The sequence below is a fragment of the Lepus europaeus genome, chromosome 13, assembly GCF_033115175.1.
Source record: "Lepus europaeus isolate LE1 chromosome 13, mLepTim1.pri, whole genome shotgun sequence".
NCBI lineage: Eukaryota > Metazoa > Chordata > Mammalia > Lagomorpha > Leporidae > Lepus > Lepus europaeus.
Window position 1 is genome coordinate 24,683,814 of NC_084839.1, and position 23,084 is coordinate 24,706,897.

Genomic DNA, 23,084 nt, shown 5'->3' on the forward strand with positions numbered 1-23,084 from the left:
CCCAAGTCCTTGGGACCCTGCACCCGTGTGAAAGACTGGAAGAAGCACCTGGCTCCTGGCTTTGGATTGGCGCAGCTCTGGCTGTTGTGGCTATTTGGGGGGTGAACCAGCAGATGGAAGACCTCTCTTTCTCTCTCTCTGCCTCTTGTAACTCTGCCTTTCAGATAAATAAATCTTTCTACAAAAAAGTAAGGAACATTGTATAACATTGTATAACTTTGTGAAGTAGTGGATGTTGAGACCTGGGTGACTAACTCTTCTCCTTTTAAATTTGCATCTTATCTGGAATTGAGCACAGCGCATGTGCTCTCCTGCCGCTGAAAGTTACGGGTTGCCAATTCTAGAGGAGGCACCGTACCTTTGTGGAAAGAAAGAAAACCATCTGGTACCAGAAAAAGGCCAAAAGTGGGCTCTTTTTTGTACTAACAGTGAAAGAAAATCTATGCTTAAAATATGGCCATGAAATTACTCTTCTTTTACAATTCTTGGCATTAAATACTAGAGGCCTCTTTCAGATGATATACCTGGCTTTCAAAGTTGAGGTACACTTAAACAAGTTGAAAGTAGAATAGTAGTAACCAGAGGCTGGGGAGGGTAGGCAGGAGGGACAGGATAGGGAAAGACTCGTCCACAGCTACTGCTAACCCTACAGGTAGGGTTACTAAATAGGAGAAATAAGTTCTGGTGTTCTGTTGCATGGTAGGCTGACTGGATAATTGTAATACACTGTGCAAAAATACATATTTCCAAATAGCTGGAATACAGGGTTTTGAATGTTTTCACCATAAAGAAATGTTAAATATTTGAGGAGATAGATAATTGGGATACTTCAAAATGTTTGTGGAAAAATGAAATTAAATGGCAAGTTATATATGATGTAAAATATGTTTAAAATTCATGCATAGCTTTTTTCATAGTGTATATTTCCCATCACCTGTTTGAAGAGTCTTCATATGCTTTCCATGATTGGAGCATTGCACATTGAAACATTGAAACATTGAAACATCACATGGTACCCCATAAATATGTACAATTTTTATGTGTCAATTAAAAGAATATGAAAAAAGTCAAAATACATGTAAATTTTTTTAAACATTTATTTATCTAAGAGAGACAGAGAGGGAGAGAGAAAGAACGTGTTCTTATCCACTGATTCACTCCCCAAATGCCTACAACAGATAGTACTGAAGCTGGGAGGTAGGAACTTGATCCAGGTCACACATGGGTGTCAAGAACCCAACACCTTGAGACACCATCACTGCCCTTCAGGGTCTGCATTAGCTGGAAAAGCTGGGGGTCGGGGGTTCATTGTGAAGCCAGCGCACTCCAGTGTGGGATACAGGCATCAAAACTGGCATTTTTTTTTTTTTAAGATTTTATTTATTTAAGAGGTAGAGTTACAGACAGAGAGGGAGAGACAGAAAGAGAAAGAACCATTTGCTGGTTCAATCCTCAAATGGCTGTAATGGCCGGAGCTGGGCCAATCTGAAGCCAGGAGCCAGGAGCTTCTTCTGGGTATCCCATGCAGGTTCAGGGGCCCAAGCACTTGGGCCATCTTCCACTGCTTTCCCAGGCCATAGCAGAGAGCTGGATTGGAAGAGGAGCAACCAGGACACAAACCAGCACCCATATGGGATGCTGGCACTGCAGGCCAAGGATTAGCCCACTTTGCCACAGCGCCAGCCCCCCAAACTGTTATCTTAACTGCCAGGCCAGACACCCACTCTGAAGTACATGTTCTTGAGAGAAGTAGTTGAGGGACTGTTGATATGTGTGTTAAGAGGCATTTAAGCTGGTGTTGGCCCTTTGGCGTATAGGGTAAGCCACCACCTGTAGTGCTGGCATCCCAGTGGGCACCGGTTCAAAACCCAGCTGCTCCACTTCTGATCCAGCTCTCTGCTATGTCTTGGGAAAGCGGTAGAAGATGGCCCAAGCCCTTGGGCCCCTGCACCCTCGTGGGAAGACCTGGAGGAAGCTCCTGGCTCTTGGCTTCTGATTGGCGCAGCTCCGGCTGTTGCAGCCAATTGAGGAGTGAACCAGAAATGGAAGACCTCTCTCTTTCTGCCTCTCCTCTCTGTGTAACTCTGACTTTCAAGTAAATAAATAAATCTTAAAAAAAAAAAAAGGCATTTAAGCTTTAATGTGAGATTAATGAATGATTGTTTTAGGGTAAGTCTTATTGTCTTGGTGTCCATAAGCACTAAAGGCTTATATTTTGCTTTGTAAGCCAATGTTTTAATGCTTATCCATAAAGATCACTTTATATTAGGGTTTTAAAAGTTTGTTTTTTCAAAAATTCTTTTTTTCTTTCTCTTTTTTTAAAGCTGCACATCATTGACACCTGGTCCCAACTGTGACCGGTTTAAACTGCACATACCTTATGCTGGAGAGACATTAAAATGTAAGTAAACGATGACTATTTTACTCAAATTATAGATCACCATGTTAATTACTGGGCTTTAAGCTTTAGGTTTTATGTTGGACAGTTAGGTGTTATCTCCTAAGATACTGATTACTAGCGGTTACCACTTTTCTTATCTGTCCTTTGCTGCTAGTTTTATTAAAAGTAAGGCAGTTGGCAGGGAATAAGTTGCAGTGAAGTAGAAATGCATAGAAATACTTAATTTTTAGGCATGCATGATAATTCTTGTATTTATTTTCTCCATAGGCAGCTCTTGTGCAATACACTCTCTGGAAAAAAAAAAAAAAATCCAGTGCTTTGAAATACCTGACTATTTTTAGAAAGTTTTTAGGTAGGGATAAGTGCTGTCCCCACTATTGCTGTCTCCCTCTGGAACCACTACTGCTAGGGACCATTGCCACTGAGGTCTTCCTAGTTGCCTACCTTAGAGACTCATGGCATGTGTTAACGGGGGCCAGTTTGTTGTCTCTTGAATACCAAGGGTGAGACTTGCAAATGGCCTACAGACTGGGGGGACAGTCTGGTAACATAATAAAGTGGGACAGACTGGTAACATAAATGAGGGAAGCAGGCTAGATAAAGCAAATGAGGACATCCTGCCTTTACTGATTTATTGAGAGAGTGAAGTCTGACTTTTATATAAATTATGTCGTTTTTTGATATTGACTTTGTTTTCAAAATTAAATAAATGGTGCAGGCCAGCATTATGCAAGCTTCACCCAGGGCTGGCTGGAGCACCTGGGACTGTGGTTGTGTCACCTCATGGGGATGGTATGCATGCTCTCCCCCTGGGTTAGCCACCGTCTCCAGCATCTATGTGGGCTGCATCTGCTCTTCAGAGTAGCTTTGGCTGGGTGTAATCTCACTGGGAATTTTCTCTCATGAATCTGTACTTGTGGTAAACAGGGTGTCAAAGTCTCTGTGTCTTCAAAAAAGGGGAACAAAGTACATGAATTTGAAAGAGGGCGCTTTTTGGACAATAGACCATGTTACTATTGCATATCAGGAGAGACTGCATCCTCAGTATTTTATAGAATCATTTTATATTCATTTTTTTAAAAGATTTATTTGAAAGTTTCAGAGAGAGGTAGAGACAGAAAGAGAGGTCTTCCATCTACTCGTTCACTCCCCAGATGGCCACAATGGCTGGAGTTGCGCTGATCTGAAGCCAGGAGCCAAGAGATTCTTCTGGGTCTCCCACTTGGGTGCAGGGGCCCAAGAACTTGGGTCATCTTCTACTGATTTCCTAGGCCACAGCAGAGAGCTGGATTGGAGGAGGAGCAGCCAGGAATAGAACCAGTGCCCAAATGGGATACCAGTGCTTCAGGCCAGGGTTTTAACCCACTGCGCCACAGCGCTGGCTTCTATATGCATTTTTTAAATGCAGGATTAAATGACAAATTTAGGACATGATGATTTACTAATCTCACATTATTAGACCATTCTTCGGAAACCATTAAAATGCAAAAAAAAAAAAAAAATCACCTTTCTGAGGTAGTAAGACATATTAGTTAACCACTTTTTTTCTCAAAAAAATTAAACTGAAGAGAAATGATCAAGGTAAATCATGCACTCTGTTGAAATGGAAATAGTATTGAAATTTTTTAGCTGAAAGCAGGAGTCTTTGTTTCATTTCTTCTCTGTCCCAGGCCAGTTTTTGGAAGAAGCCACTTACAATTTTTAAAAACCATTTCATTTATTTCTTTTGAGGATGATCTGTATCTTTGAATAATATGCTGTTGCTCGTGTTTCTTGACTTGCCAGTTTTAGATGTTATCTTTGACTTCCTACTCTGATACTGAAGCATCAGCCAGTTTTCACTGTACCCGTTATCTCTCTCTCGTCTTCCTCTTTAATATAATTAGATCACTGTTATTGGTTCCTGTGTTGCTTAGTCCGTAGTTTAAATTTTTTTTTACCTTTTCAAAGGATTCTTTGGGTGCTTTCTACAGTTAAATGAATAACCCCTCACACCGGGTTCTAGTCCCGGTCGGGGCGCCAGATTCTGTCCCGGTTGCCCCTCTTCCAGGCCAGCTCTCTGCTATGGCCCGGGAAGGCAGTGGAGGACGGCCCAAGTGCTTGGGCCCTGCACCCCATGGAGACCAGGAGAAGCACCTGGCTCCTGCCTTCGGATCAGCGTGGTACGCCGGCTGCGGCGGCCATTGGAGGGTGAACCAATGGCAAAGGAAGACCTTTCTCTCTGTCTCTCTCTCTCACTGTCTACTCTGCCTGTTAAAAACAAAACAAAACAAAACAACAAAGAAACAAACAAACCTAACAATTGTGAGTAAGTACCTGGCACACAGCACTGTTATTACTTAAGGATAGTCTCTAAATAATAATGATAAGCACTTAGTACACGTTTATTTAGTTTCCCATTAGCCAAAGATAGTGTTTTTTTGCTCTTCACTTTTTTTTTTTTTAAAGGCTTATTTTATTTATTTGAAAGACAGAGTTACAGAGAGAGGTAGAAACAAAGAAAGAGTTTTTCCATCTGCTGGTTCGCTAACCAGATGGCTGCAACGGCGGAGCTGCGCTGATCCGGAACCAGGAGCCAGGAGCTTCTTCCGGGTCTCCCACGCAGATGCAGGGACCCAAGGACTTGAACCATCTTCTACTGCTTTCCAAGGCCATAGGAGAGAGCTGGATTGGAAGAGGAGCAGCCAGGACCAGAACCGGCGCCCATATGGGATGCCAGTGCTTCAGGCCAGGGCATTAACCCTCTGCGCCACAGGGCCGGCCCCAGCTCTTCACTTTCTAATATGGAGATACTAACCCATGCCCTTCCTAACTTTCATCTTCTGTTGTTTTTCTTTTGCATTTCTAAGATTAATCACTATTCTAAATCTATCATTGTCTTTTGTGCTTTGTCTATAAATTGTTGTAAGACTGGTGTGTAATCTTGCTCCTGTGTAATTATCACAGTGGTCTTTGTCTTTATTACTGTCTTGGATTTGAACTTATTTTGTAGAATCTATATATTAAAGAGTCTATATGTTATAGAGTAATTTCTTGGTAAATAGGTTGCCTAGTTTCTGAAGCACAGCCTCAGATAACTTGTTTAGATTCCATTGCTCGGACAGGCATTTGGTATAATTTTTTTTGAAGATTTATCCATTCATTTGAAAGAGCCACACAGAGAGAGGAGAGGCAGAGAGAGAGGTCTTCCATCTGATGGCCCACTCCCCAGTTGGCCACAATGGCCAGAGCTGCGCCGATCTGAAGCCAAGAGCTCCCTCCAGGTCTTCCCGTGTGGGTGTAGGGGCCCAAGGACCTGGGCCATCCTCCACTACTATCCCAGGGAGTTGTATCCGAAATGGAGCAGCCTTTAGGATCGAACTGATGCCCATAGGGGATGCCACTGTTGCAGGGAGGAACTTTATCTGCTACACCACAGCTTTGGTCTACTCCTTTTCTTTCTTTAAACTCATTCTTTTATCTTACTTAGAAAAAATCTTTCAAGGGTAAAGACTTATTTGTGTTCTGATTCCATCAATTTATTATTATTATTTTAAAAGATTTACTTTATTTATTTGAAAGAGTTATGGAGAGAGGTAGAGGCAGCGAGAGAGAGATCTTCCATCTGATGGTTCATTCCCTAAGTGGCCGCAACTGCTGGAGCTTAGCTGATCCGAAGCCAGGAGCCAGGATCTTCTTCTGGGTCTCCCACGTGGTTACAGGGGCCCAAGGACTTGGGCCATTCATTCCCCGCTTTGCCAGGCTCATTAACAGGGAGCTGGATTGGAAGTGGAGCAGCTGGGACTTGAACTGGTGCCCTGATGGGACGCTGGCTCTGTAGTCCAGGACTTTAACCCACTGTGTCACAGTGCCAGCCTCTACCCCATCAATTTTTATAGCCTTAAATCTGTATGTCCAAAATCAATAAAGTCTGAGTGGTTAGTGATCATAAAATTTGTGATTGAATTCCGGGGTTAATTACCACAAGATCTGTAATTCAATTCAAACTTCTACAGCCAATAAAATATTTATCTTTAAATATAAACAAACACGTTTCTCAAAAACATTTTAATATGTAGTGTTCTAAAATATACATAACTGCAAGTATATATAGTTTTATAGTTCTTAGAAGGTAACTATCACAGCAAACAGAAAATCTTGTTGCCTTGTTAAAGAACAGACCTAGAATGAAACCATATGAGAAAAATGAATAAATGTAGACATAAATTATATTCCATGGTAAATAGTGAATAAATGTTTTATTTCTTATTTTTCTTCCCAAGCAGAAGGTAATGGTTAAATCAGTGCTTTTGTGTTCTTAAAACTTATGTAAATGACTTCTTTATTTAAAATTTGTCATTCAATCGCATTCAAAACTTCTGATGTATTTTTTAAAAAAGATTTATTTATTTATTTATTTGAAAGTCAGAGTTACACAGAGAGAGGAGAGGCAGAGAGAGAGAGAGAGAGAGAGAGAGAGAGAGAGAGTTCTTCCATCTGCTGGTTCACTCCTCAATTGGCTGCAATGGCTGGAGCTACACCGATCCGAAGCTAGGAGCCAGGAGCTTCTACCGGGTCCCCACACGGGTGCAGGGTCCCAAGAGCTTGGGCCATCTTCTACTGCTCTCCCAGGCCATAACAGAGAGCTGGATCAGAAGTGGAGCCGGGACTCGAACTGGCATCCATATGGGTTGCCGGCACTTCAGGCCAGGGCATTAACCCGCTGTGCCACAGAGCCAGCCCCTTATGTATGTTTTCAACTATAATTTTTAACCAGGGCTGAATTAAAAGTATTCAAAATATTTGGAATTTGTAGTAATTTTGGTTCATAACTTTAAGCTCAGTGAAGTTAGAGATGAAGGCTGTTTTGTCTATTAAATTATATCTTCAGTTCATTGCGCAAGAAGAGATAGTCAACTAGATATTTGTTGAAAGAATGGAATGAATATATATGTACATGAATTAATGAATCAGTGTTGAGATTTTTGGTGGTTGAGTTATAGTGTTATAAAGAATGTGACATTCTGTTATTTGCATCAGCCTTTTGCCAACAGAATTCACCGTTTAGAAGCTATTTATTGTACAAGGAATTTGTAATTGGAACATTGCTCTCAACAGTTCAGAAAACAGGAAGGACATACAGTACTTTCCCGATTTGGAGTCTGAATCAATTTTGTCTTTATATATTTTACTCTGCCCCCTGAAAGAAGATGAATGAGAATAGCTTGTAACTAAAATTTATATTTCAGAATGTTTTATGTATTTGAAAATAGTTACTTCTAAAAATCTGTTTCATCTGTGACTAAAAGAAACTTTGTGCAGCTAGTGACCATGAGAATAAAACGCAAGAGAGAGGGCATATTTCTGCCCATGGTTTCTAGAATTTATTCCTAAAGAACTATTCACATTCAACGTTGAATAATTGAAATAGAGATGACCAGAAGATTGCAGTACATAGGAATGATGTTACTGTTTCCTCAGCTCTTTTAAAGGGAAGGGACAACTGTTCTGTGAAACAGTTCCCAGTGTGTGTCCGATTCTACTGAGAAATGTCAAAGGATATCTTAAAATAAAGAGAAGTCTTTGGGCCTCACAACTGTAGAAGACATGTCTCATACGTACTCCAACAGGATTGGAAATGTGACTGACTGAATAAAGGACATGTGTGCGTCTGATATGGTGCCACTGAAGTGGTGAAACTGCACAAGCGATAGCAGAATTCACAGAGGGAGAGCCATGAGCTTCATACAAATGCATATTTGCAAAATTAGTCACTCTTGTCATATTTTGTAGAATTTAATTCTAAAAGAAATTGTTATGTTTGTTTTTTTGCATGTACTCTTCAAGTGGGGCAAGGAGTGAGACTGTTTTCCTCATATTTTATTTTCGGTCTGTAGCTTAGTGCTTGACATTTAGAGATGCTTAATCAGTATTTGTGGAATGAATGAACCGTGTTCATTCTTTGGATCTGGCAATGATGTGGTTTGATGAGGAAGTGACACAACTTAATTCTGCCAGTTCTTTGAATAACATTATTTATGCAATTATGAAGCAAGATTATTGAAATATTGTAAGTTATATTGAGCAAGTCTGTGGCCAGTAAATCAGTTTGCTAACATTGATTTCAAATTTGAAATTATCTTGTGTTTAAAATTTCTGTATTTTATCCCAACAATTTATTTTAATCAGGGACTGTTTGGTTTTGGAAAACCATTGGAATTAACATAAATTAAAGAGTTTGTTTACCTGTTTTGTAAGGAATCAAATGAATTTCATGCTACCCAAGGGCAGGAAGGATAGCCAGGCTTCGCAAGACTGGAACCAGAGACACTGTAGTAGCCGTCAGCTTTTGTCCCTGGTAGTCTTTCTCCTGTAGCACATTCTTCACTTCATTCTTTATGTATCTCCAGATTTCTCTATTTCTGTTCACATAGAGGGAAAATGATTGCCTGAGCCCCCTACCTGGTGATTGAATTTAGGGTCACCAGAGAGGAAGTTACTAAGCATGAATTTCTGGGAGAGTCTGATTGGTGGTTTGGGCTGAGTGTCCATTTGTGGTCCAGTCATATGGCCAGGAGTTCTAGGTTATGTATGATCAGCCCGGGTACTGGAGGCCAGTGTTATTGGAGGCCAGCGTTAACATATGGCAAGCATGGGCTGAGCAGGTACCCAAGAGGGATGTGTCTTATCCTCTTTTAGGAATGCTTTCTAAAGGGTTTCCAAATGAAACAATAGACATTTTCCCTTTGTCTTTAACAATAGAGCAATACTGTTGTTTATCATTTGAGAGGAATGATGAATATTTCAAAGCCATTTGTGACATAGTATATAAGTCATGCCAAAAAAATTATCTCTAAATGTTTTGAAGTTGAAATACTTTCCCTTTAGAGGAAGATGTGAGAAAAGTAGATTATGATTTAGAAAATAGATCTCTCCCATGTCCTCAGAGGAACAATGTCAAATTACTGTTCATTTCTGAGGATTTATTATCACATTACTAAATTTTCATATATGTATATACCTTACAAATGATAACTACAAAAATGTAACCCATCTCAAAACTGCTATCAAATAGAATGTATTATATAATTAAACAGTGGACAAGCATATGCAAAGAGTTTGACACACAGGATGCAAATAATGTTGCTTTACTGAATCTACTCAAAATTCAACTTCATTTTGATCCATACCTCCTTGAGTGGTTTGACCGCTGCTTTTGTGTGTGTGCTTATGCATTTGTGTCCCAATACAATACTTCTTGTGTCTCAGATCTATTAGATATTAATTAGTTCTAGTCTGACAGCACAGTAAGCTTAGCATGCTCTTCCTTCACCCTGCCCATTGTCCTCTAAAAACTTGCTCATGCAGTGTAGAAACTCACAGGGGCTGGCGCTGCGGCTCACTTGGCTAATCCTCCGCCTGTGGCGCCGCCACCCCGGGTTCTAGTCCCAGTTGGGGCACCGGCTTCTGTCCCGCTTGCTCCTCTTCCAGTCCAGCTCTCTGCTGTGGCCCGGGAGTGCAGTGGAGGATGGCCCAAGTGCTTGGGCCCTGCACCCGCATGGGAGACCCGGAGAAGCACCTGGCTCCTGGCTTCGGATCAGTGCAGCACGCCGCCTGTAGTGGCCATTTGGGGGGTGAACCAATGAAAGGAAGACCTTTCTCCCTGTCTCTCTTACTGTCTAACTCTGCCTGTCAAAAAAAAAAAAAAAATTAAAAAGAAAAAAAGAAAGAAACTCACAGGGACTTGGTACTGGTAGTTGTCAAACAGAAATTGATGGCACCTTAAGTACCCAGTAGTGTTGTGAGGAAGTTGGTTGCTTCAACTGAGATACTAATCTTCACTGAGTTATTCTCACCCATAAGAATTCTGTACTTTGTTTGCTTTGTTATACCTTAGATTGAAAAAAAAAATCTGTGTAATAATTTGGACCTGGCAACAGGTAGGGAAGCCCAAAACTCCCAGCTGAGTTCTCAGGGGCAGACCGTGCAGGCCAGGAGAAGCTAGTAAGGGCTCCGTGGGGTGGAGAATGACAGGGGTGTCCTCAAAAGCCAGTGAGTTTCCTCCCTCTGAGTGTGAGAGTATCGTGGTACCATGTTAGATGAAGTGTTTCTCAAAATTAGTTCCAGTCTTACATCTTTGGGCATCAAGGTCAAAATTCACTGCTGTGGAGCAGTTGATGTAGGCAGTGGGTTAGGCCCCTGCTTAGAATGCCAGCATCCCATATCGGAATGCCTGTTACTCTGCTTCCAGTACACCTTCCTCCTGAGGTGCATCCTGAGTGGCAGCAGGTGATGGCTCAAGTACTAGGGCCCTTGGCATCCACATAAGATATGGGGCAGAAGTTCTGGGCTCCTGGCTTCAACCTAGCCCAGTCCTGGCTTTTGCAGACATTTGGGGAGTTAACCAGTGGGTGGAAGGTGTCTCTCTCTCTCTCTCTGTGTGTGTGTGTGTGTGTGTGTGTGACTCTACCTAGTTAATGACACTTTGTCCTTTGCAATTGTTGCAGTTATAAACCAGCGTGGCCTGAGGATTTCATCCCCACCCTGCCATGTCTAACACCTGGCCTGACGTGGGGTTCACTTCTCCCTCTCTTTGCATCTGTGTTTGTGTTCTGCCATCAGATTCAATCGTGTTGGAGTCATGTGCTGGAGAGGAAAAACTTTTCCTCTGTCCTTTTAGTTTTCTTCTTGGGGGCTTGCAGATTGAAAATGTGGAGATTCCTGGTTCTAGATTGGGTGACCTCATTAGCCTGGCTTCTGGTGGAGGCTTGACGGGGTGGTAGAGGAGAGGTGTGGAGGAGCCAGAAGGCAGAGAGGGTAACCTTACATTTTGAACTTGGACCACCAGGTGCAAAAGTTGGCTGCTGTGGGTGTGGCTGTTGGCATTTTCGCTGGGTTGACAATATTGTTTTATGAAAAGTTTCTTGTACTGTTTAAAGTAAATAATTGGTTTGGAAAATGTTCAATGAATAATCTTTCTGCTTTGACATGTTCTGTATTTTCATGGACTGGAATCCCTTAGGCTGGTGTTCAAGGCCAGTTGCTCTCTGACATTCTCGCTTCCCAGTTTGCTCCAGCTGGAACCCAGCTAACAGCAGTCCAGTCAAAAGTTGACCCAGCTGATTTGCTCATTGTACTTCCCAAACGCCCTGCTTTTCCTGGTTCTGCTTTTGTCCTTAGTGTTTTTGCATGAGTGGGACAAGCCGTAGAAATAATAAAATTGCCTGATGAGTGACATATATTCAGTTTTTCATTTGCATTCACTAATCTGCCACCCGAATGGATGTGCTCTCTATGCAGGAGGCTTAGGCCAGCTCTTCTAGTCTCAGGTATCACTTTCAAGGAGAGTGGGAGTTCACCATTTCTGCTATGACTTGCAGTAGCTGAGCTGAGTAAAAAGCAGGACGCTGGGTCCAGGGACTTAGTGTTTTGCATCACGCTGAGAGGCATTATAGTCTTCCTTGGTAGCACAGTCCATTTTACTTTATTTTTATCTTCTAAAAAGATTCATTAACTTAAAGATTATTATTATCTAGCATTCAAGGTATTTTTAGAGGCTAATTAGGGAGGCAGGTCACCTTTGATTTAGTGAATGTTCTGAGAAATGCTCATTGGAAGGCAAGTAAGAAGTGCTAATTTTGTGGATTACACATTATCTCTCCTTTGGATTTTCAGGATTCCTTTGTCTTGGTGTTTCAGAGTATTGCATTTTCTTGGAATTCATGGACTATTAGAAGTATCTTAGGAAGGGCCATTAATATTATTAATGTGAATTCATAAAGTCAGTTGAGCTAATATCTGGCTTTGATGCTGATATAGTTTGAAAAACAACTGAGACATAATTGTTAAACTAACAGTGTTTATTTCAGAGATAGGCTTATTTATATACATTATTTTATATAATATGATATTTATAAGGTATTAATTTATATTCCATTCTTTCTTTACAATGATTTATTTTTATTTATTTGAGAGGCAGAGAGGAAAAGAGAGAGAAAAAGAGAGCACACATCCACTGGTAAATTCCCTACGTGCCCACAACAGCCAGGTTTGGGCCAAGCCAAAGCTGGGAGCCAGGAACTTAATCCTGGTCTCCCTCTTGGATGATAGAGACGTGTTATCACTTGCTGACTCCTAGGATACAATTAGTAGGAAGCTAATGAAACTACGACTTGAATCCAGGCACCATGATACGGAATGCAGGCCCAGGTGGTGTCTCAACTGCTAGGCCAAATATTTGCCCCTCTTTTTTATAGCAATTTTATTGAGATATAGTATATGAATGTTCCATATGTACTAAAACAATGACTGTTCAGTTCTTTGTTGGAGTGGTCTATAAATAACAATAATGTTAAGTTGGTTGATGCAGTTGATCAATGTATTGTCTCATATGCTGTTGTTGGTTTTCTATCTAGTTATTATAGCAGCTATTGAGAGAAGAATTTGTAACTTGCAGACCATAATTGTGAATTTGTCTATGGGTATTTATTCTTTGTGTTCTATCAGTTTTTGCTTCAAATATTTTGAAGGTCTATTATTGAATATATAACCATTTAGCAATGTTACTGTCCTCTTAAACTGATACTCTTAGCCCTTGGAAATATGGCTTGCTCAGGATTAACTTCAGTGGTTGTTAATATAACACTTCTGTTCTTTTAATTTTAACCAATTTTTAAAAAGATTTATTCTCTCTGAAAGGTAGAGAAAGAGAGAGAGAGAGAGAAAGAGAGAGAGAGAGGTCCTCCATCCTCTGATTCACTCTCCAAATGGCTGCAATAGCTGGGGCTGGGCCAAGCTGAAGCCAGGAGCCAGTAGCTTCTTTGGGTCTCCCACAGGGTTGCAGAGGCCCAAGCATTTGGGACATCTTCTGCTGCTTTCCCAGGTACATTAGTAGGGAGATAATTTTACCCAATTTGTATCTTTATACTTAAAATAGGTTTCTTGTAAGCAGCATATAATTGATTTTAAAATCTGTCATTCTTTGCTTTGTGACTGGATTGTTTAGACCAATTACAGTTAATGTGATTCTTGTTGGGTTGATCAGTGAATCAGTTAAGTATAGCATCTTTTGAGGGTGTATAGTTAGTATCAACAAATGCCTACATTTCTGTTACTTTGTATTTCAGAGTGATTCCTTGCTTTGCAAGGTCAAAAAAGAGAACACTCATATTTTTATAAGATTAGTTAAAGCAGAGATTTTTAATTTCTAATCTGATCTCAGAATGAAGGTGTTCAGGAAACTAGGTCCTTACTGGATGTCTTGGAGGGCTACACTGTGCTTCTGCTTATTTAGAACTAGTCCTTTTTCTTTATTCTAGTTCTTTTTTTTTTAAGATTTTTAAAATTTATTTATTTGAAAGGTAGAGTTACAGACAGTGAGAGGGAAAGACAGAGAGAAAAGTCTTCCTTCTGTTGGTTCACTCCCCAGATGGCCACAATGGCTGGAGCTGCACCGATCTAAAGCCAGGAGCCAGATGCTTCTTCTGGGTCTCCCATGCGGGTGCAGGGCCCAAGGAACTGGACCATCCTCCACTGCCTTCCTGGGCCACAGTAGAGAGCTGGACTGGAAGAGGAGCAGCCGGGACTTGAACTGCGTCCATATGGGATGCTGGTGTGCAGGTGGAGGATTAACCTACTGCACCATGGTGCCGGCCCTTGTTATTGAACTGTCATGTTTTTAGGATATTTTAGCCAGAAGAAGGCACATTGGGACATTTTCTGGCCACCCCAAATGGTTCAGTCACTCTAGATCAGTTCAGGTTGCATGGCAGGCTTTACGTTATTTATTCCCAATATCGCTTTATTTACACTGAGTCATTAGTCTGCCTTAAGGGAACTAATTCATATTTTGCATTTAGAAAAAAAATTAAATTTATTTGAAAGGCCAAGATAGGGGGAAAAAGAGATTGAGATATGTCATCTGTGTGTTCACTCCCTAATGCCTACAATAGCTGGAGTTGGACCAAGCTGAAGCCAGGGAAACAGAACTTGATCCATATCTCCCAGGTCAGAGACAGGGACCCAGATACTTGAGCCATCAGTTGCTACCTCCCAGCATATGCATTTGCTGGAAATTGGAATTGGAAGTGGAGCTGGGACTTTTACCTAGGCATCCAGGCTAGGATGTGGACATGACAAATGCAGGTTTATTCTGCTGACAAATGCCTTTTTCCCAGATTTCATATTTTATTTTCCCAATGAATATGAACCATGCCTTAATTTCTAGTATTTGATATCACTCATATTAATATATATAGATGTTTAATAAATATCATTCTGTATTTGTTTACATGCAGATACTTATTCATATGTCAGATATAGTGAAATTAAGAAGTGAGACTTCCGGCCAGGGCCGCGGCTCACTAGGCTAATCCTCCGCCTTGCGGCGCCGGCCCACCGGGTTCTAGTCCCGGTCAGGGCACCGATCCTGTCCCGGTTGCTCCTCTTCCAGGCCAGCTCTCTGCTGTGGCCAGGGAGTGCAGTGGAGGATGGCCCAAAGTGGTTGGGCCCTGCACCCCATGGGAGACCAGGAGAAGCACCTGGCTCCTGCCATCGGATCAGCGCGGTGCGCCGGTCGCAGCGCGCTACCGCGGCGGCCATTGGAGGGTGAACCAACGGCAAAGGAAGACCTTTCTCTCTGTCTCTCTCTCTCTCACTGTCCACTCTGCCTGTCAAAAATTAAAAAAAAAAAAAAAAAAGAAGTGAGACTTCTGTTTTTATAAACAGCCTAATTCTTTGTAGAACAGTTCTTATTATACTATCATGTGGGACCAGCATCGTGGCACAGTGGGTAAAGCTGCCGCCTGCAGCAAAGTTTGAATCCTGGCTCCTCTACTCCTGCTAATGTGCCAAGGAAGGCAATGGAGGATGGCTTGAGTACTTGGACCCCTGCCACCTATGTCATAGATTGGATGAAGCTCTTGGCTCCTGTCTTCAGCATGACCTGGCCCAGCTGTTGTGGCTATTTGATAAGTGTACTAGGGGATGAAAGATCTCTCTCTCTCTCTTTCTGTAAGTCTGCCTTTCAAATCACTCAATAAATCTTTAAAAAATTATACTGTCCTATGCTGCTTTAAAACCTTTAATTGAAATCTACCTTCACCTTTCCAAGTCAGACAATATAATCATATTTTGATTGTTCTGCCACTTCTATATCAGCTCATGAAAAAGAAACCCATTTGTGGCTTTTTTCCTCATATTTCTCTTTCAGTGCCACTCTCATTTAATAGTAGTAATTACCCCACCAAACATTTTCTTGTTTTTCTTATGCCTTTGGCTATAGGGCTAGCTTGTAGAAGGAATGGGAAAAAAAATGGTAGGCTCCTGCCTTTAGTTAGGAAGAACTTTAGTTAGGGAAAGCCATTAAAAAACAAACAAACAAAAACCCACCAAAAATATGGCTAGCTAGGAAGATGGATGCTATAGGCATTAGGAAGTTCCAAGGAGTTTTATAGATACAGGATTTCAGATGAAGATCAAATATATCTGATTTGTGAGGAGAATAAAGTAATGGGGATGGAGAAAGAGATGGATGGGAACAGAGCTAGCTAGAGGAGAAAGAAAGGGATTTTTAAAAAACATTGTTTTGGGGGCCGGCGCTATGATGCAGTTGGTTAATTTTCCGCCTGCGGCGCTAGCATCCCATATGGGCACTGGTTCTAGTCCTGGCTGCTTCTCTTCCAATCCAGCTCTCTGGTGTGTCGTGGGATAGCAGTAGAAGATTGCCCAAGTCCTTGGGCCCCTGCACCCGAATGGGAGACTGGGAAGAAGCACCTGGCTCCTGGCTCAGATGGGTGCAGCTCCGGCCATTCCAACCATTTGGGGAGTGAACCAGCAGATGGAAGACCTTTCTGTCTGTCTCTGCCTCTCACTGTCTGTAGCTCTACCTCTCAAATAAGTAAAATAAATCTTTTTTTTTTTTTAAAAAAAACACCTTGTTTTGTAGTCTGAATAAAACTTGTATTTTTCCCCTCCTTGTCTTTAGAGGTTAGACTCTAGATTCTTCATATTATTGTCTTGCTGAATGGTAAACCCTGCCTGAAACTGGTGCGACAACTTAGGTACACAAGTCCATGTTTGTGTGGTTGCACTTAATGTATAGAAAAGTTGCAGCTCATTTCTAGTTAGTTTTTCCTTTGTGCTTATGCCTAAACCTCTCCATCTGGAGAAATGCCAGTTTGCCACTAAATTTAAATAAATAAGAACATTTCTCATCAATAGGGGCGGCAAATTTAGCCCCTCTTTAGAGCACTGAGCAATTTATGACCATATGTTAAATACCATAAAACAGCTTTAAAGATTTGGTCCCTGGCCATTGCCAGATTGCACCGTAGGAGTGTAGCAGCATTGCGAGGGACTGGGAATGTTTCCTCCGGCCCTTGGAGGCCTCAGCAACTCACTGATGTCACAGCCAAAGAAGCCTGTTTTCAAACATTCCCTTTAGAAAGGTGAAATACTAAAAGATTCCATTTTGGCATTTGAGTGCAAAGAAGGCAAGACTTCTTTTTGCTTCTTAAGGGTCAGAATTAGTATGGAAAGTGTTGTGTGGGAGAATGAGTAACTTGGCAGCAGTGAGTGCAGAAGGCAAGTCTAGGAATAGGTAATAGATATCCTACTCATTCTTTTTCTTGGAGCATGAACTGGACTTCTATATGGCATATGCCAACCAAATATCACATTTCTCAATCATTTTCTTTTTGCCAACTTCCATGGAATTAATATTAATGTTAAAAACTGTGTAAAAAAAAGCAGTGTAAAAAAATTCATACCAAAGGGTTGCCAATTGTAAGGATTTTTTTTTCTTCCAGAAGTATGACTCATTATTTGGTGAACTCCAAATATTAATTTCTTCTCATCATCATAGCTTGTGAATCATTTATGGCGTTAAGTGAGTTTATGGCTGAGAGAATGGGGGTATGGGCCAACAAACATGTGATTTTGGTCAAGTAGTGGTCCAGGACCTTCCATAGTTTTTTAATATGTGAGGAAACCCTTGATTCAGGCAGGGGTGGGGTTGTTAAACAGAAATGGATACCACGAATTTTGTACAAGATTTTTCTGACTGCTCCCCCAGAAGGAAGAGTCTTCCTGCAAGGGAAGATGATGAAATTTGGTAGTCAGAGGTCCAGGATTCCCTAGCCTTATTGAATGTGTAAGTGCCAGCCCGAGGGCTGATTTCCTGTCATCCTGTGTGGTTTGGTGGCTGCATCCCCTCGGAGACAAATCAGTATTGTAGGTCAGCCATCAGCACCGCTGTGCTGTGGAGTCCTGGCGATCTGGTCTGTTTGCAGGAGGCCTCTGGCGCGCTTCTCTAGGAAGTGCAGCTGCAAACTGCTGTCGCAGGCTTGCCCAGGTCAGGAAGCACACCATTGTTACTTGTTGCTTGCTTCCTTTTAAGAACAAAAAACCTCCAGCTCTGGCAGATTCTAAGGTGCTGGTAGCAATTTGAAATTACCCTGCCTAGGGCAGAACTTGAGTGGCCCTTCGCATCAGTTGTAAGTCTTGTCAGATCTGTGCATTAGTGCAAGTTTCCCTTCCATCACAAACGAAGTGCTGAAGCCTTCTGAGTCACCAGATTGCTGTGTGTTCGAGGCTTTGATTGTCGAGGGAAATCAAAGTACTTAGGACATGTTGTTGCAGGCATTTATTTTTTGTGTTTGTGGGATTTTTTCTGTTCCTTTTTCAAACATTCATTAAGACTGTTCTATGCATTATATTTCTTTTTTTTGTTTGTTTTTTAAAGATTTATTTCTTTATTTGAATGTCAGAGTTAGAGAGAGAGGGAGAGACAGAGAGAAGGATCTTCCATCTGCTGGTTTGTTCCTCAGATGGCCGCAACAGCCTGCCCTGGGTCAGGTGGAAGCCAAGAGCCAGGAGCCAGGAGCCAGGTGTTTCTAACAGGTCTTCCACATGGGTAGGAGCTGCCTAAGCACTTGGGCCATCTTTCACTGCTTTTCCCAGGCTGCTGGCAGGGAGCTGGATGTGAAGTGGAGCAGCAGGGACACAAACCAGCACCCATATGGGATGCTGGTGTTTCAGGTGGTGGCTTTACCTGTTATGTCACAATGTCAACCCTCTCTGCATTATATTTCTTTTCTCTCTCTCTCTTTTTAAAGATTTATTTATTTATTTGAAAGAGTTACACAGAGAGAGGATAGGCAGAGAGAGAGACAGAGAGAGAGGTCTTCCATCCGATGGTTCACTCCCCAAATAGCCGCAACGGCCGGATTTGTGCCGATCTGAAGCCAGGAGCCAGGAGTTTCTTCTGGGTCTCCCAGGTGGGTGCAGGGGCCATCTTCTACTGCTTTCCCAGGCCATAGCAGAGAGCTGGATAGGAAGTGGAGCAGCTGGGTCTTGAACTGGCGCCCATATGGGATGCTGGTGCTTCAGGCCAAGGCGTTAACCTGCTGCGCCACAGTGCCAGCCCCTCTGCATTATATTTCAAATTCTGTGGAACACAGTGATGTTTAAAACATTTTTTTGCTATTTAATATTAAAATAAAAAGTATTTCCATGCTATAGTGGTTGGTGAATATTGTGCAGTTTAGAGATATGAGTGATATCCTTCCCTTTTTGACTTAGAGGTTGCATTTTGGCAACTTGAATTTCTTTGTGTAGGATGGTAATTATCTTTAGCCTAGTTCATGTAAGAGGAGAACCTATTTATAAAAGAATACAAGCTCACATATGAATTGAGAGGTATCCTTAGCAATCTATTATGGCACAGATCTGTTCTCCTAATTCTTTTCATCTTTATGAAAACCCCATCTTCTATAGGATTCAAAAGCATCATTGGTATAGCTTTTGGGTTCTTTCATGTTCTGGTTTCCAATATAAGTGAAGGGATAGGGAAAATAAGTTGTGCTTTTTTACAGAGAAAAAAAAATATACTTTCTGAAGGTAGATTTTTGTGTCAGATTTATGGATAAATAGTCCAAAACCTGATAATATACTAAGGATGGCAACAAGGAAGAAATTTAAATTTGAGACATGGGAGAATTTGATATAAAGATTATATCAAACCAAATTTGTAGTCCCCAAAATAAGATATTGTTCAACTCTAAGGCAAGACATCCTTCTCCCAGCCCTCCAGTGAGCTCTAAGGTCTGTTGCAGTATCTGACCTACATGGTAGACAATCAAAAATGTTTGTTGACTGAGTGAAACAAGGGCATTAAAAGATTTTGTCTTATGTGAAAATCTTAATTGGAAAGGTGCTAATTTTGCAGACCTATCAGTGGGACAAGGGGATACTTAAAGATTTGAAAAGGAGAAGCGTAGTTACTGTATTGAAGAAAGGGAAAGAAAATTATGAAGACTATTAGATGTACCAGATTGACATGCATATTTACAAAGAACTCGCAAGAAGAATCACAAAAGAAGTTTGCCAATATTTACTAGAATAGGGCTATCCAATTTTACTTTTTGGAGAACAATTCTTAATAAATTGATCTGTTACTACAGAATGACGAGTACAGTTCTTTGGGAAGAAAAGGATAAATTGAGTGTATCCCAAGTGTAGCAGAACTTTTAATTCTGTCTTTGGGGTGATCTGATAAGCAGATCTTAAAATGTTTGGTTAGACTTAAAATGTGTTGCTTGACAGTATGCCTAAGATCTGTTATGACTAGAGAATGAATGCTACTTAATGTTGAAATCAGACAGTTTGGTCCTTTTCATGTTCAGCAAATTGCAAAGAACTGAGTAGACTGAGCATGATTTTAGATGGAGAAAGTAGTCATGAAGTAGGAGATCATCACAGATTGTGTTTCCCAAGGACAGCTACAACAGTATTTCCTGTCCATGTGCTTTTCTCCATCTTTACTTTGCCCTCCTTCTTTAGTGCTTAGAGTATAATTTCACTCCCCTTAAATCTGACTGGGCTTGTGACTGCTTTGACCAGTATAGGATGATGCAGCTGATGCTGTATGACTTCTGAGGTTGGTTATAAAAGGCAGTGTGCAGCTTTTGTCTTCCTGGCAGGACACTTGTGTTTGGAGTCCTGTGCCACTGCATAAAGAGTCTGACTATTTTGAAGTTGCTATGCTGTCAGGTAGCCAAACCACATAAAGAGGCCACATGTAGGTGCCACAGTTTTTGGTAATTGTCTTGGAGTTACCGCAACCCAGGCACCAGACGTGAGAGAAATTGTGTTGAACCCTTCAAACTAGCTAGATTTTACCAGGTGAGTACCACTGAGTGATCTCAATACTGTGCAAACCAAAACAATCACCCAGCTGAATTCTGCTTTTATTTCTAGCCCCTAGCATCTGTGAATATAATCAAATGATTGCTTTAACATAGAAAATGATGAATAGAAGTGGAAAAAGGACCTGCAGGAAGGTAGAAGATATGGGAACAGGAGCAGAAATACAAAGGTTAAATATCCCAAGGGAGGAGGAAAAGGTTAAAATATTATTAAAGAAATGGGTGCATTTTGAGGAAAAAGGTGAAGAATTCATGTCTGATGACCTGTTACTATTAATTATATATATATATATAGACATATATTTGGATGAAGTTGGAGTTAGATGGAAGGCATACAAGGGAGCCCTCTGAGTGGTGGAGACTGTACCAATTACTGGCCTGGTTTTAACAAACATGCTTAAGAGGAAAGACATAGAGGCATGGTGTTTTATCATCATGTGAGATGTGTCCTGTCGTCCTCAGGATGCTGTCAGTGTGAAGCACTGGAGCCTTCTCAGGAAGCAGAGATGGTTCTTGCCAGAGTAGTGCCTTGATCCACAGAGGCTCTGTTTATGAGTTTTGAACTTCAGGGTGACTTGAGGATTTTGAATAATCCAGCTACTTGTGATTTTATGAAAAAAAAAAAAAGTCCCTACCTTTAGAGTGGGGACTTTGATTTTAAATAGCAGCTTTCTTGAGAGGAGAGAGAAACAAATCTACAGCTGTGGTTAGGAGGCTTCAGAGTGCTTTTGTTCAAATTGAAGACTCAGCAAGTGTTGTTAATTGAATGGCAGAAATGCTTCTTTAAAAGTAAGAATTGTTTTGTGTAGCATCCAGTGATTTGGACACCAGCCATATTCAAGTCACTTATTGTTTCTATGAAGCAGTTCCATGCTCCATATTTAAATGTAGTCCAAAGAGCCTGGGGATCTTGGAAGTTGTAGTGGAATGAGATATCTAATTTGTTTTTGAAATATTTTAATTAATGTTTTATGAAAAGACAGAGACACACAATGGGGCCTCATTATAATACTGTTAACAGATAAAGGAGCAGTTTTCACTAGAGGATAAGCATAATATATCAGATTTTTCCTTCAAGAAACACACCTTACCAGTAAAGATACAGAAAGACTGAAAGTGAAAGGACAGAAAAATGTATTCCTCACTAACAGAAAGCAAAAGCTGGCAGGCATAGCGGTCCTAATAACAGCAAAATAGACTTTAACACAAAACTGTTAAAGGAGACAAAGTGGGCATTAAGATTGACTATAATAAATGTTTATGCACCCAATGCCAGGGCACCTGGTTATTTAAACCAAATGTTAATGGATCTAAAGGGAGACATAGACACCAATATGATAGTCGATGGGGGACTTCAACACCCTGCTTTCACCAGTGGACAGATCAACTATACAGAAAATCAATAAATAAACAGCAGAGCTAATCTACACTAAGGACCAAATGGACCTAACTGATATCTCCAGAACATTTCATCCCACAACTGGAGAATACACATTCTTGTCATCAATATATGTAACTTTTTCTAGGATAGACAACAAACTGGGCCATAAAGCAAGTCTAAACAAATTAAAAAAAAATTGAAATCGTACTGTGTATCTTCACAATGGAATGAAGCTAGAAATTAACAACTTAAGAATCTCTTGAAAGTATGCAAACATATGGAGACTGAACAATACACTCCTGAATGAACATTGGGTCATAGAAGAAATCAAAGGGAAAATAAAAAGAGATTCCTGGAAACAAATAAAGATGACAGTACAACATATCAAAACTTATGGGATATAGCAAAAGCAATATTAAAAGATAAATTTATAGCAGTTAACGCCTACATCAAGAAATTGGAAAGACATGAAATAAATGAGCTATCATTGCATCTCAAGGACCTAGAAAAACAACAAACCAAACCAAAAATTAGCTTGAGGAAATAAATAAATAAAATTAGAGAAGAAATAAACGAAATTGAGGAGCCAGCACTATGATGTAAGGGGTAAAACCACCACCTACATTGCTGGCATCCCATATAGGGACCAGTTCAAGTCCTGGCTGCTCCACTTCTGATCTAGCTCTCTGTTATGGCCTGGGAAAGCAGTGGAGGATGGCCCAAGTCCTTGGGCCCCTGTACCCATGTGGGAGACCCGGAGGAAGCTCCTGGCTTCGGATCGGCTCAGCTCTGGTCATTGCGGTCATCTGGGGAGTGAACGAGTGGATGGAAGACCTCTCTCTCTCTTATCTGCCTCTCCTCTCTCTGTGTCACTCTGACTTTCAAATAAATAAATAAAGCTTTAAAAAAAAAAGAAAAAAGAAATAAACAAAATTGAAAGAAAAAACACAAAAGATTAGTAAAATGAAGAGCTGTTTTTTTTTGAAAAAAATAAAATTGATATATCATTGGCTTAACTTAAAAAAGGCAGAAAACCCAAATCAATAAAATTAGAGATGAAAAAGGAGCAGCTGTAACAATGAATACCACAAAGATAAAAGTAATCATTAGGAATTGC

At 40.9% G+C, this 23,084-nt stretch overlaps 1 protein-coding gene across 2 annotated transcripts in view; it reads left to right on the forward strand.

Moving 5' to 3' along the window:
- The window catches only part of BABAM2 (BRISC and BRCA1 A complex member 2), a 531,071-nt gene that overhangs the window by 100,327 nt on the left and 407,660 nt on the right, over positions 1 to 23,084 (forward strand). For both annotated transcript variants that reach the window (XM_062209180.1, XM_062209178.1), the window contains one exon: positions 2,325 to 2,401. In XM_062209180.1, coding sequence (XP_062065164.1) covers positions 2,325 to 2,401 — 77 coding nt within the window. The remainder of the gene's footprint in view (positions 1 to 2,324; positions 2,402 to 23,084) is intronic.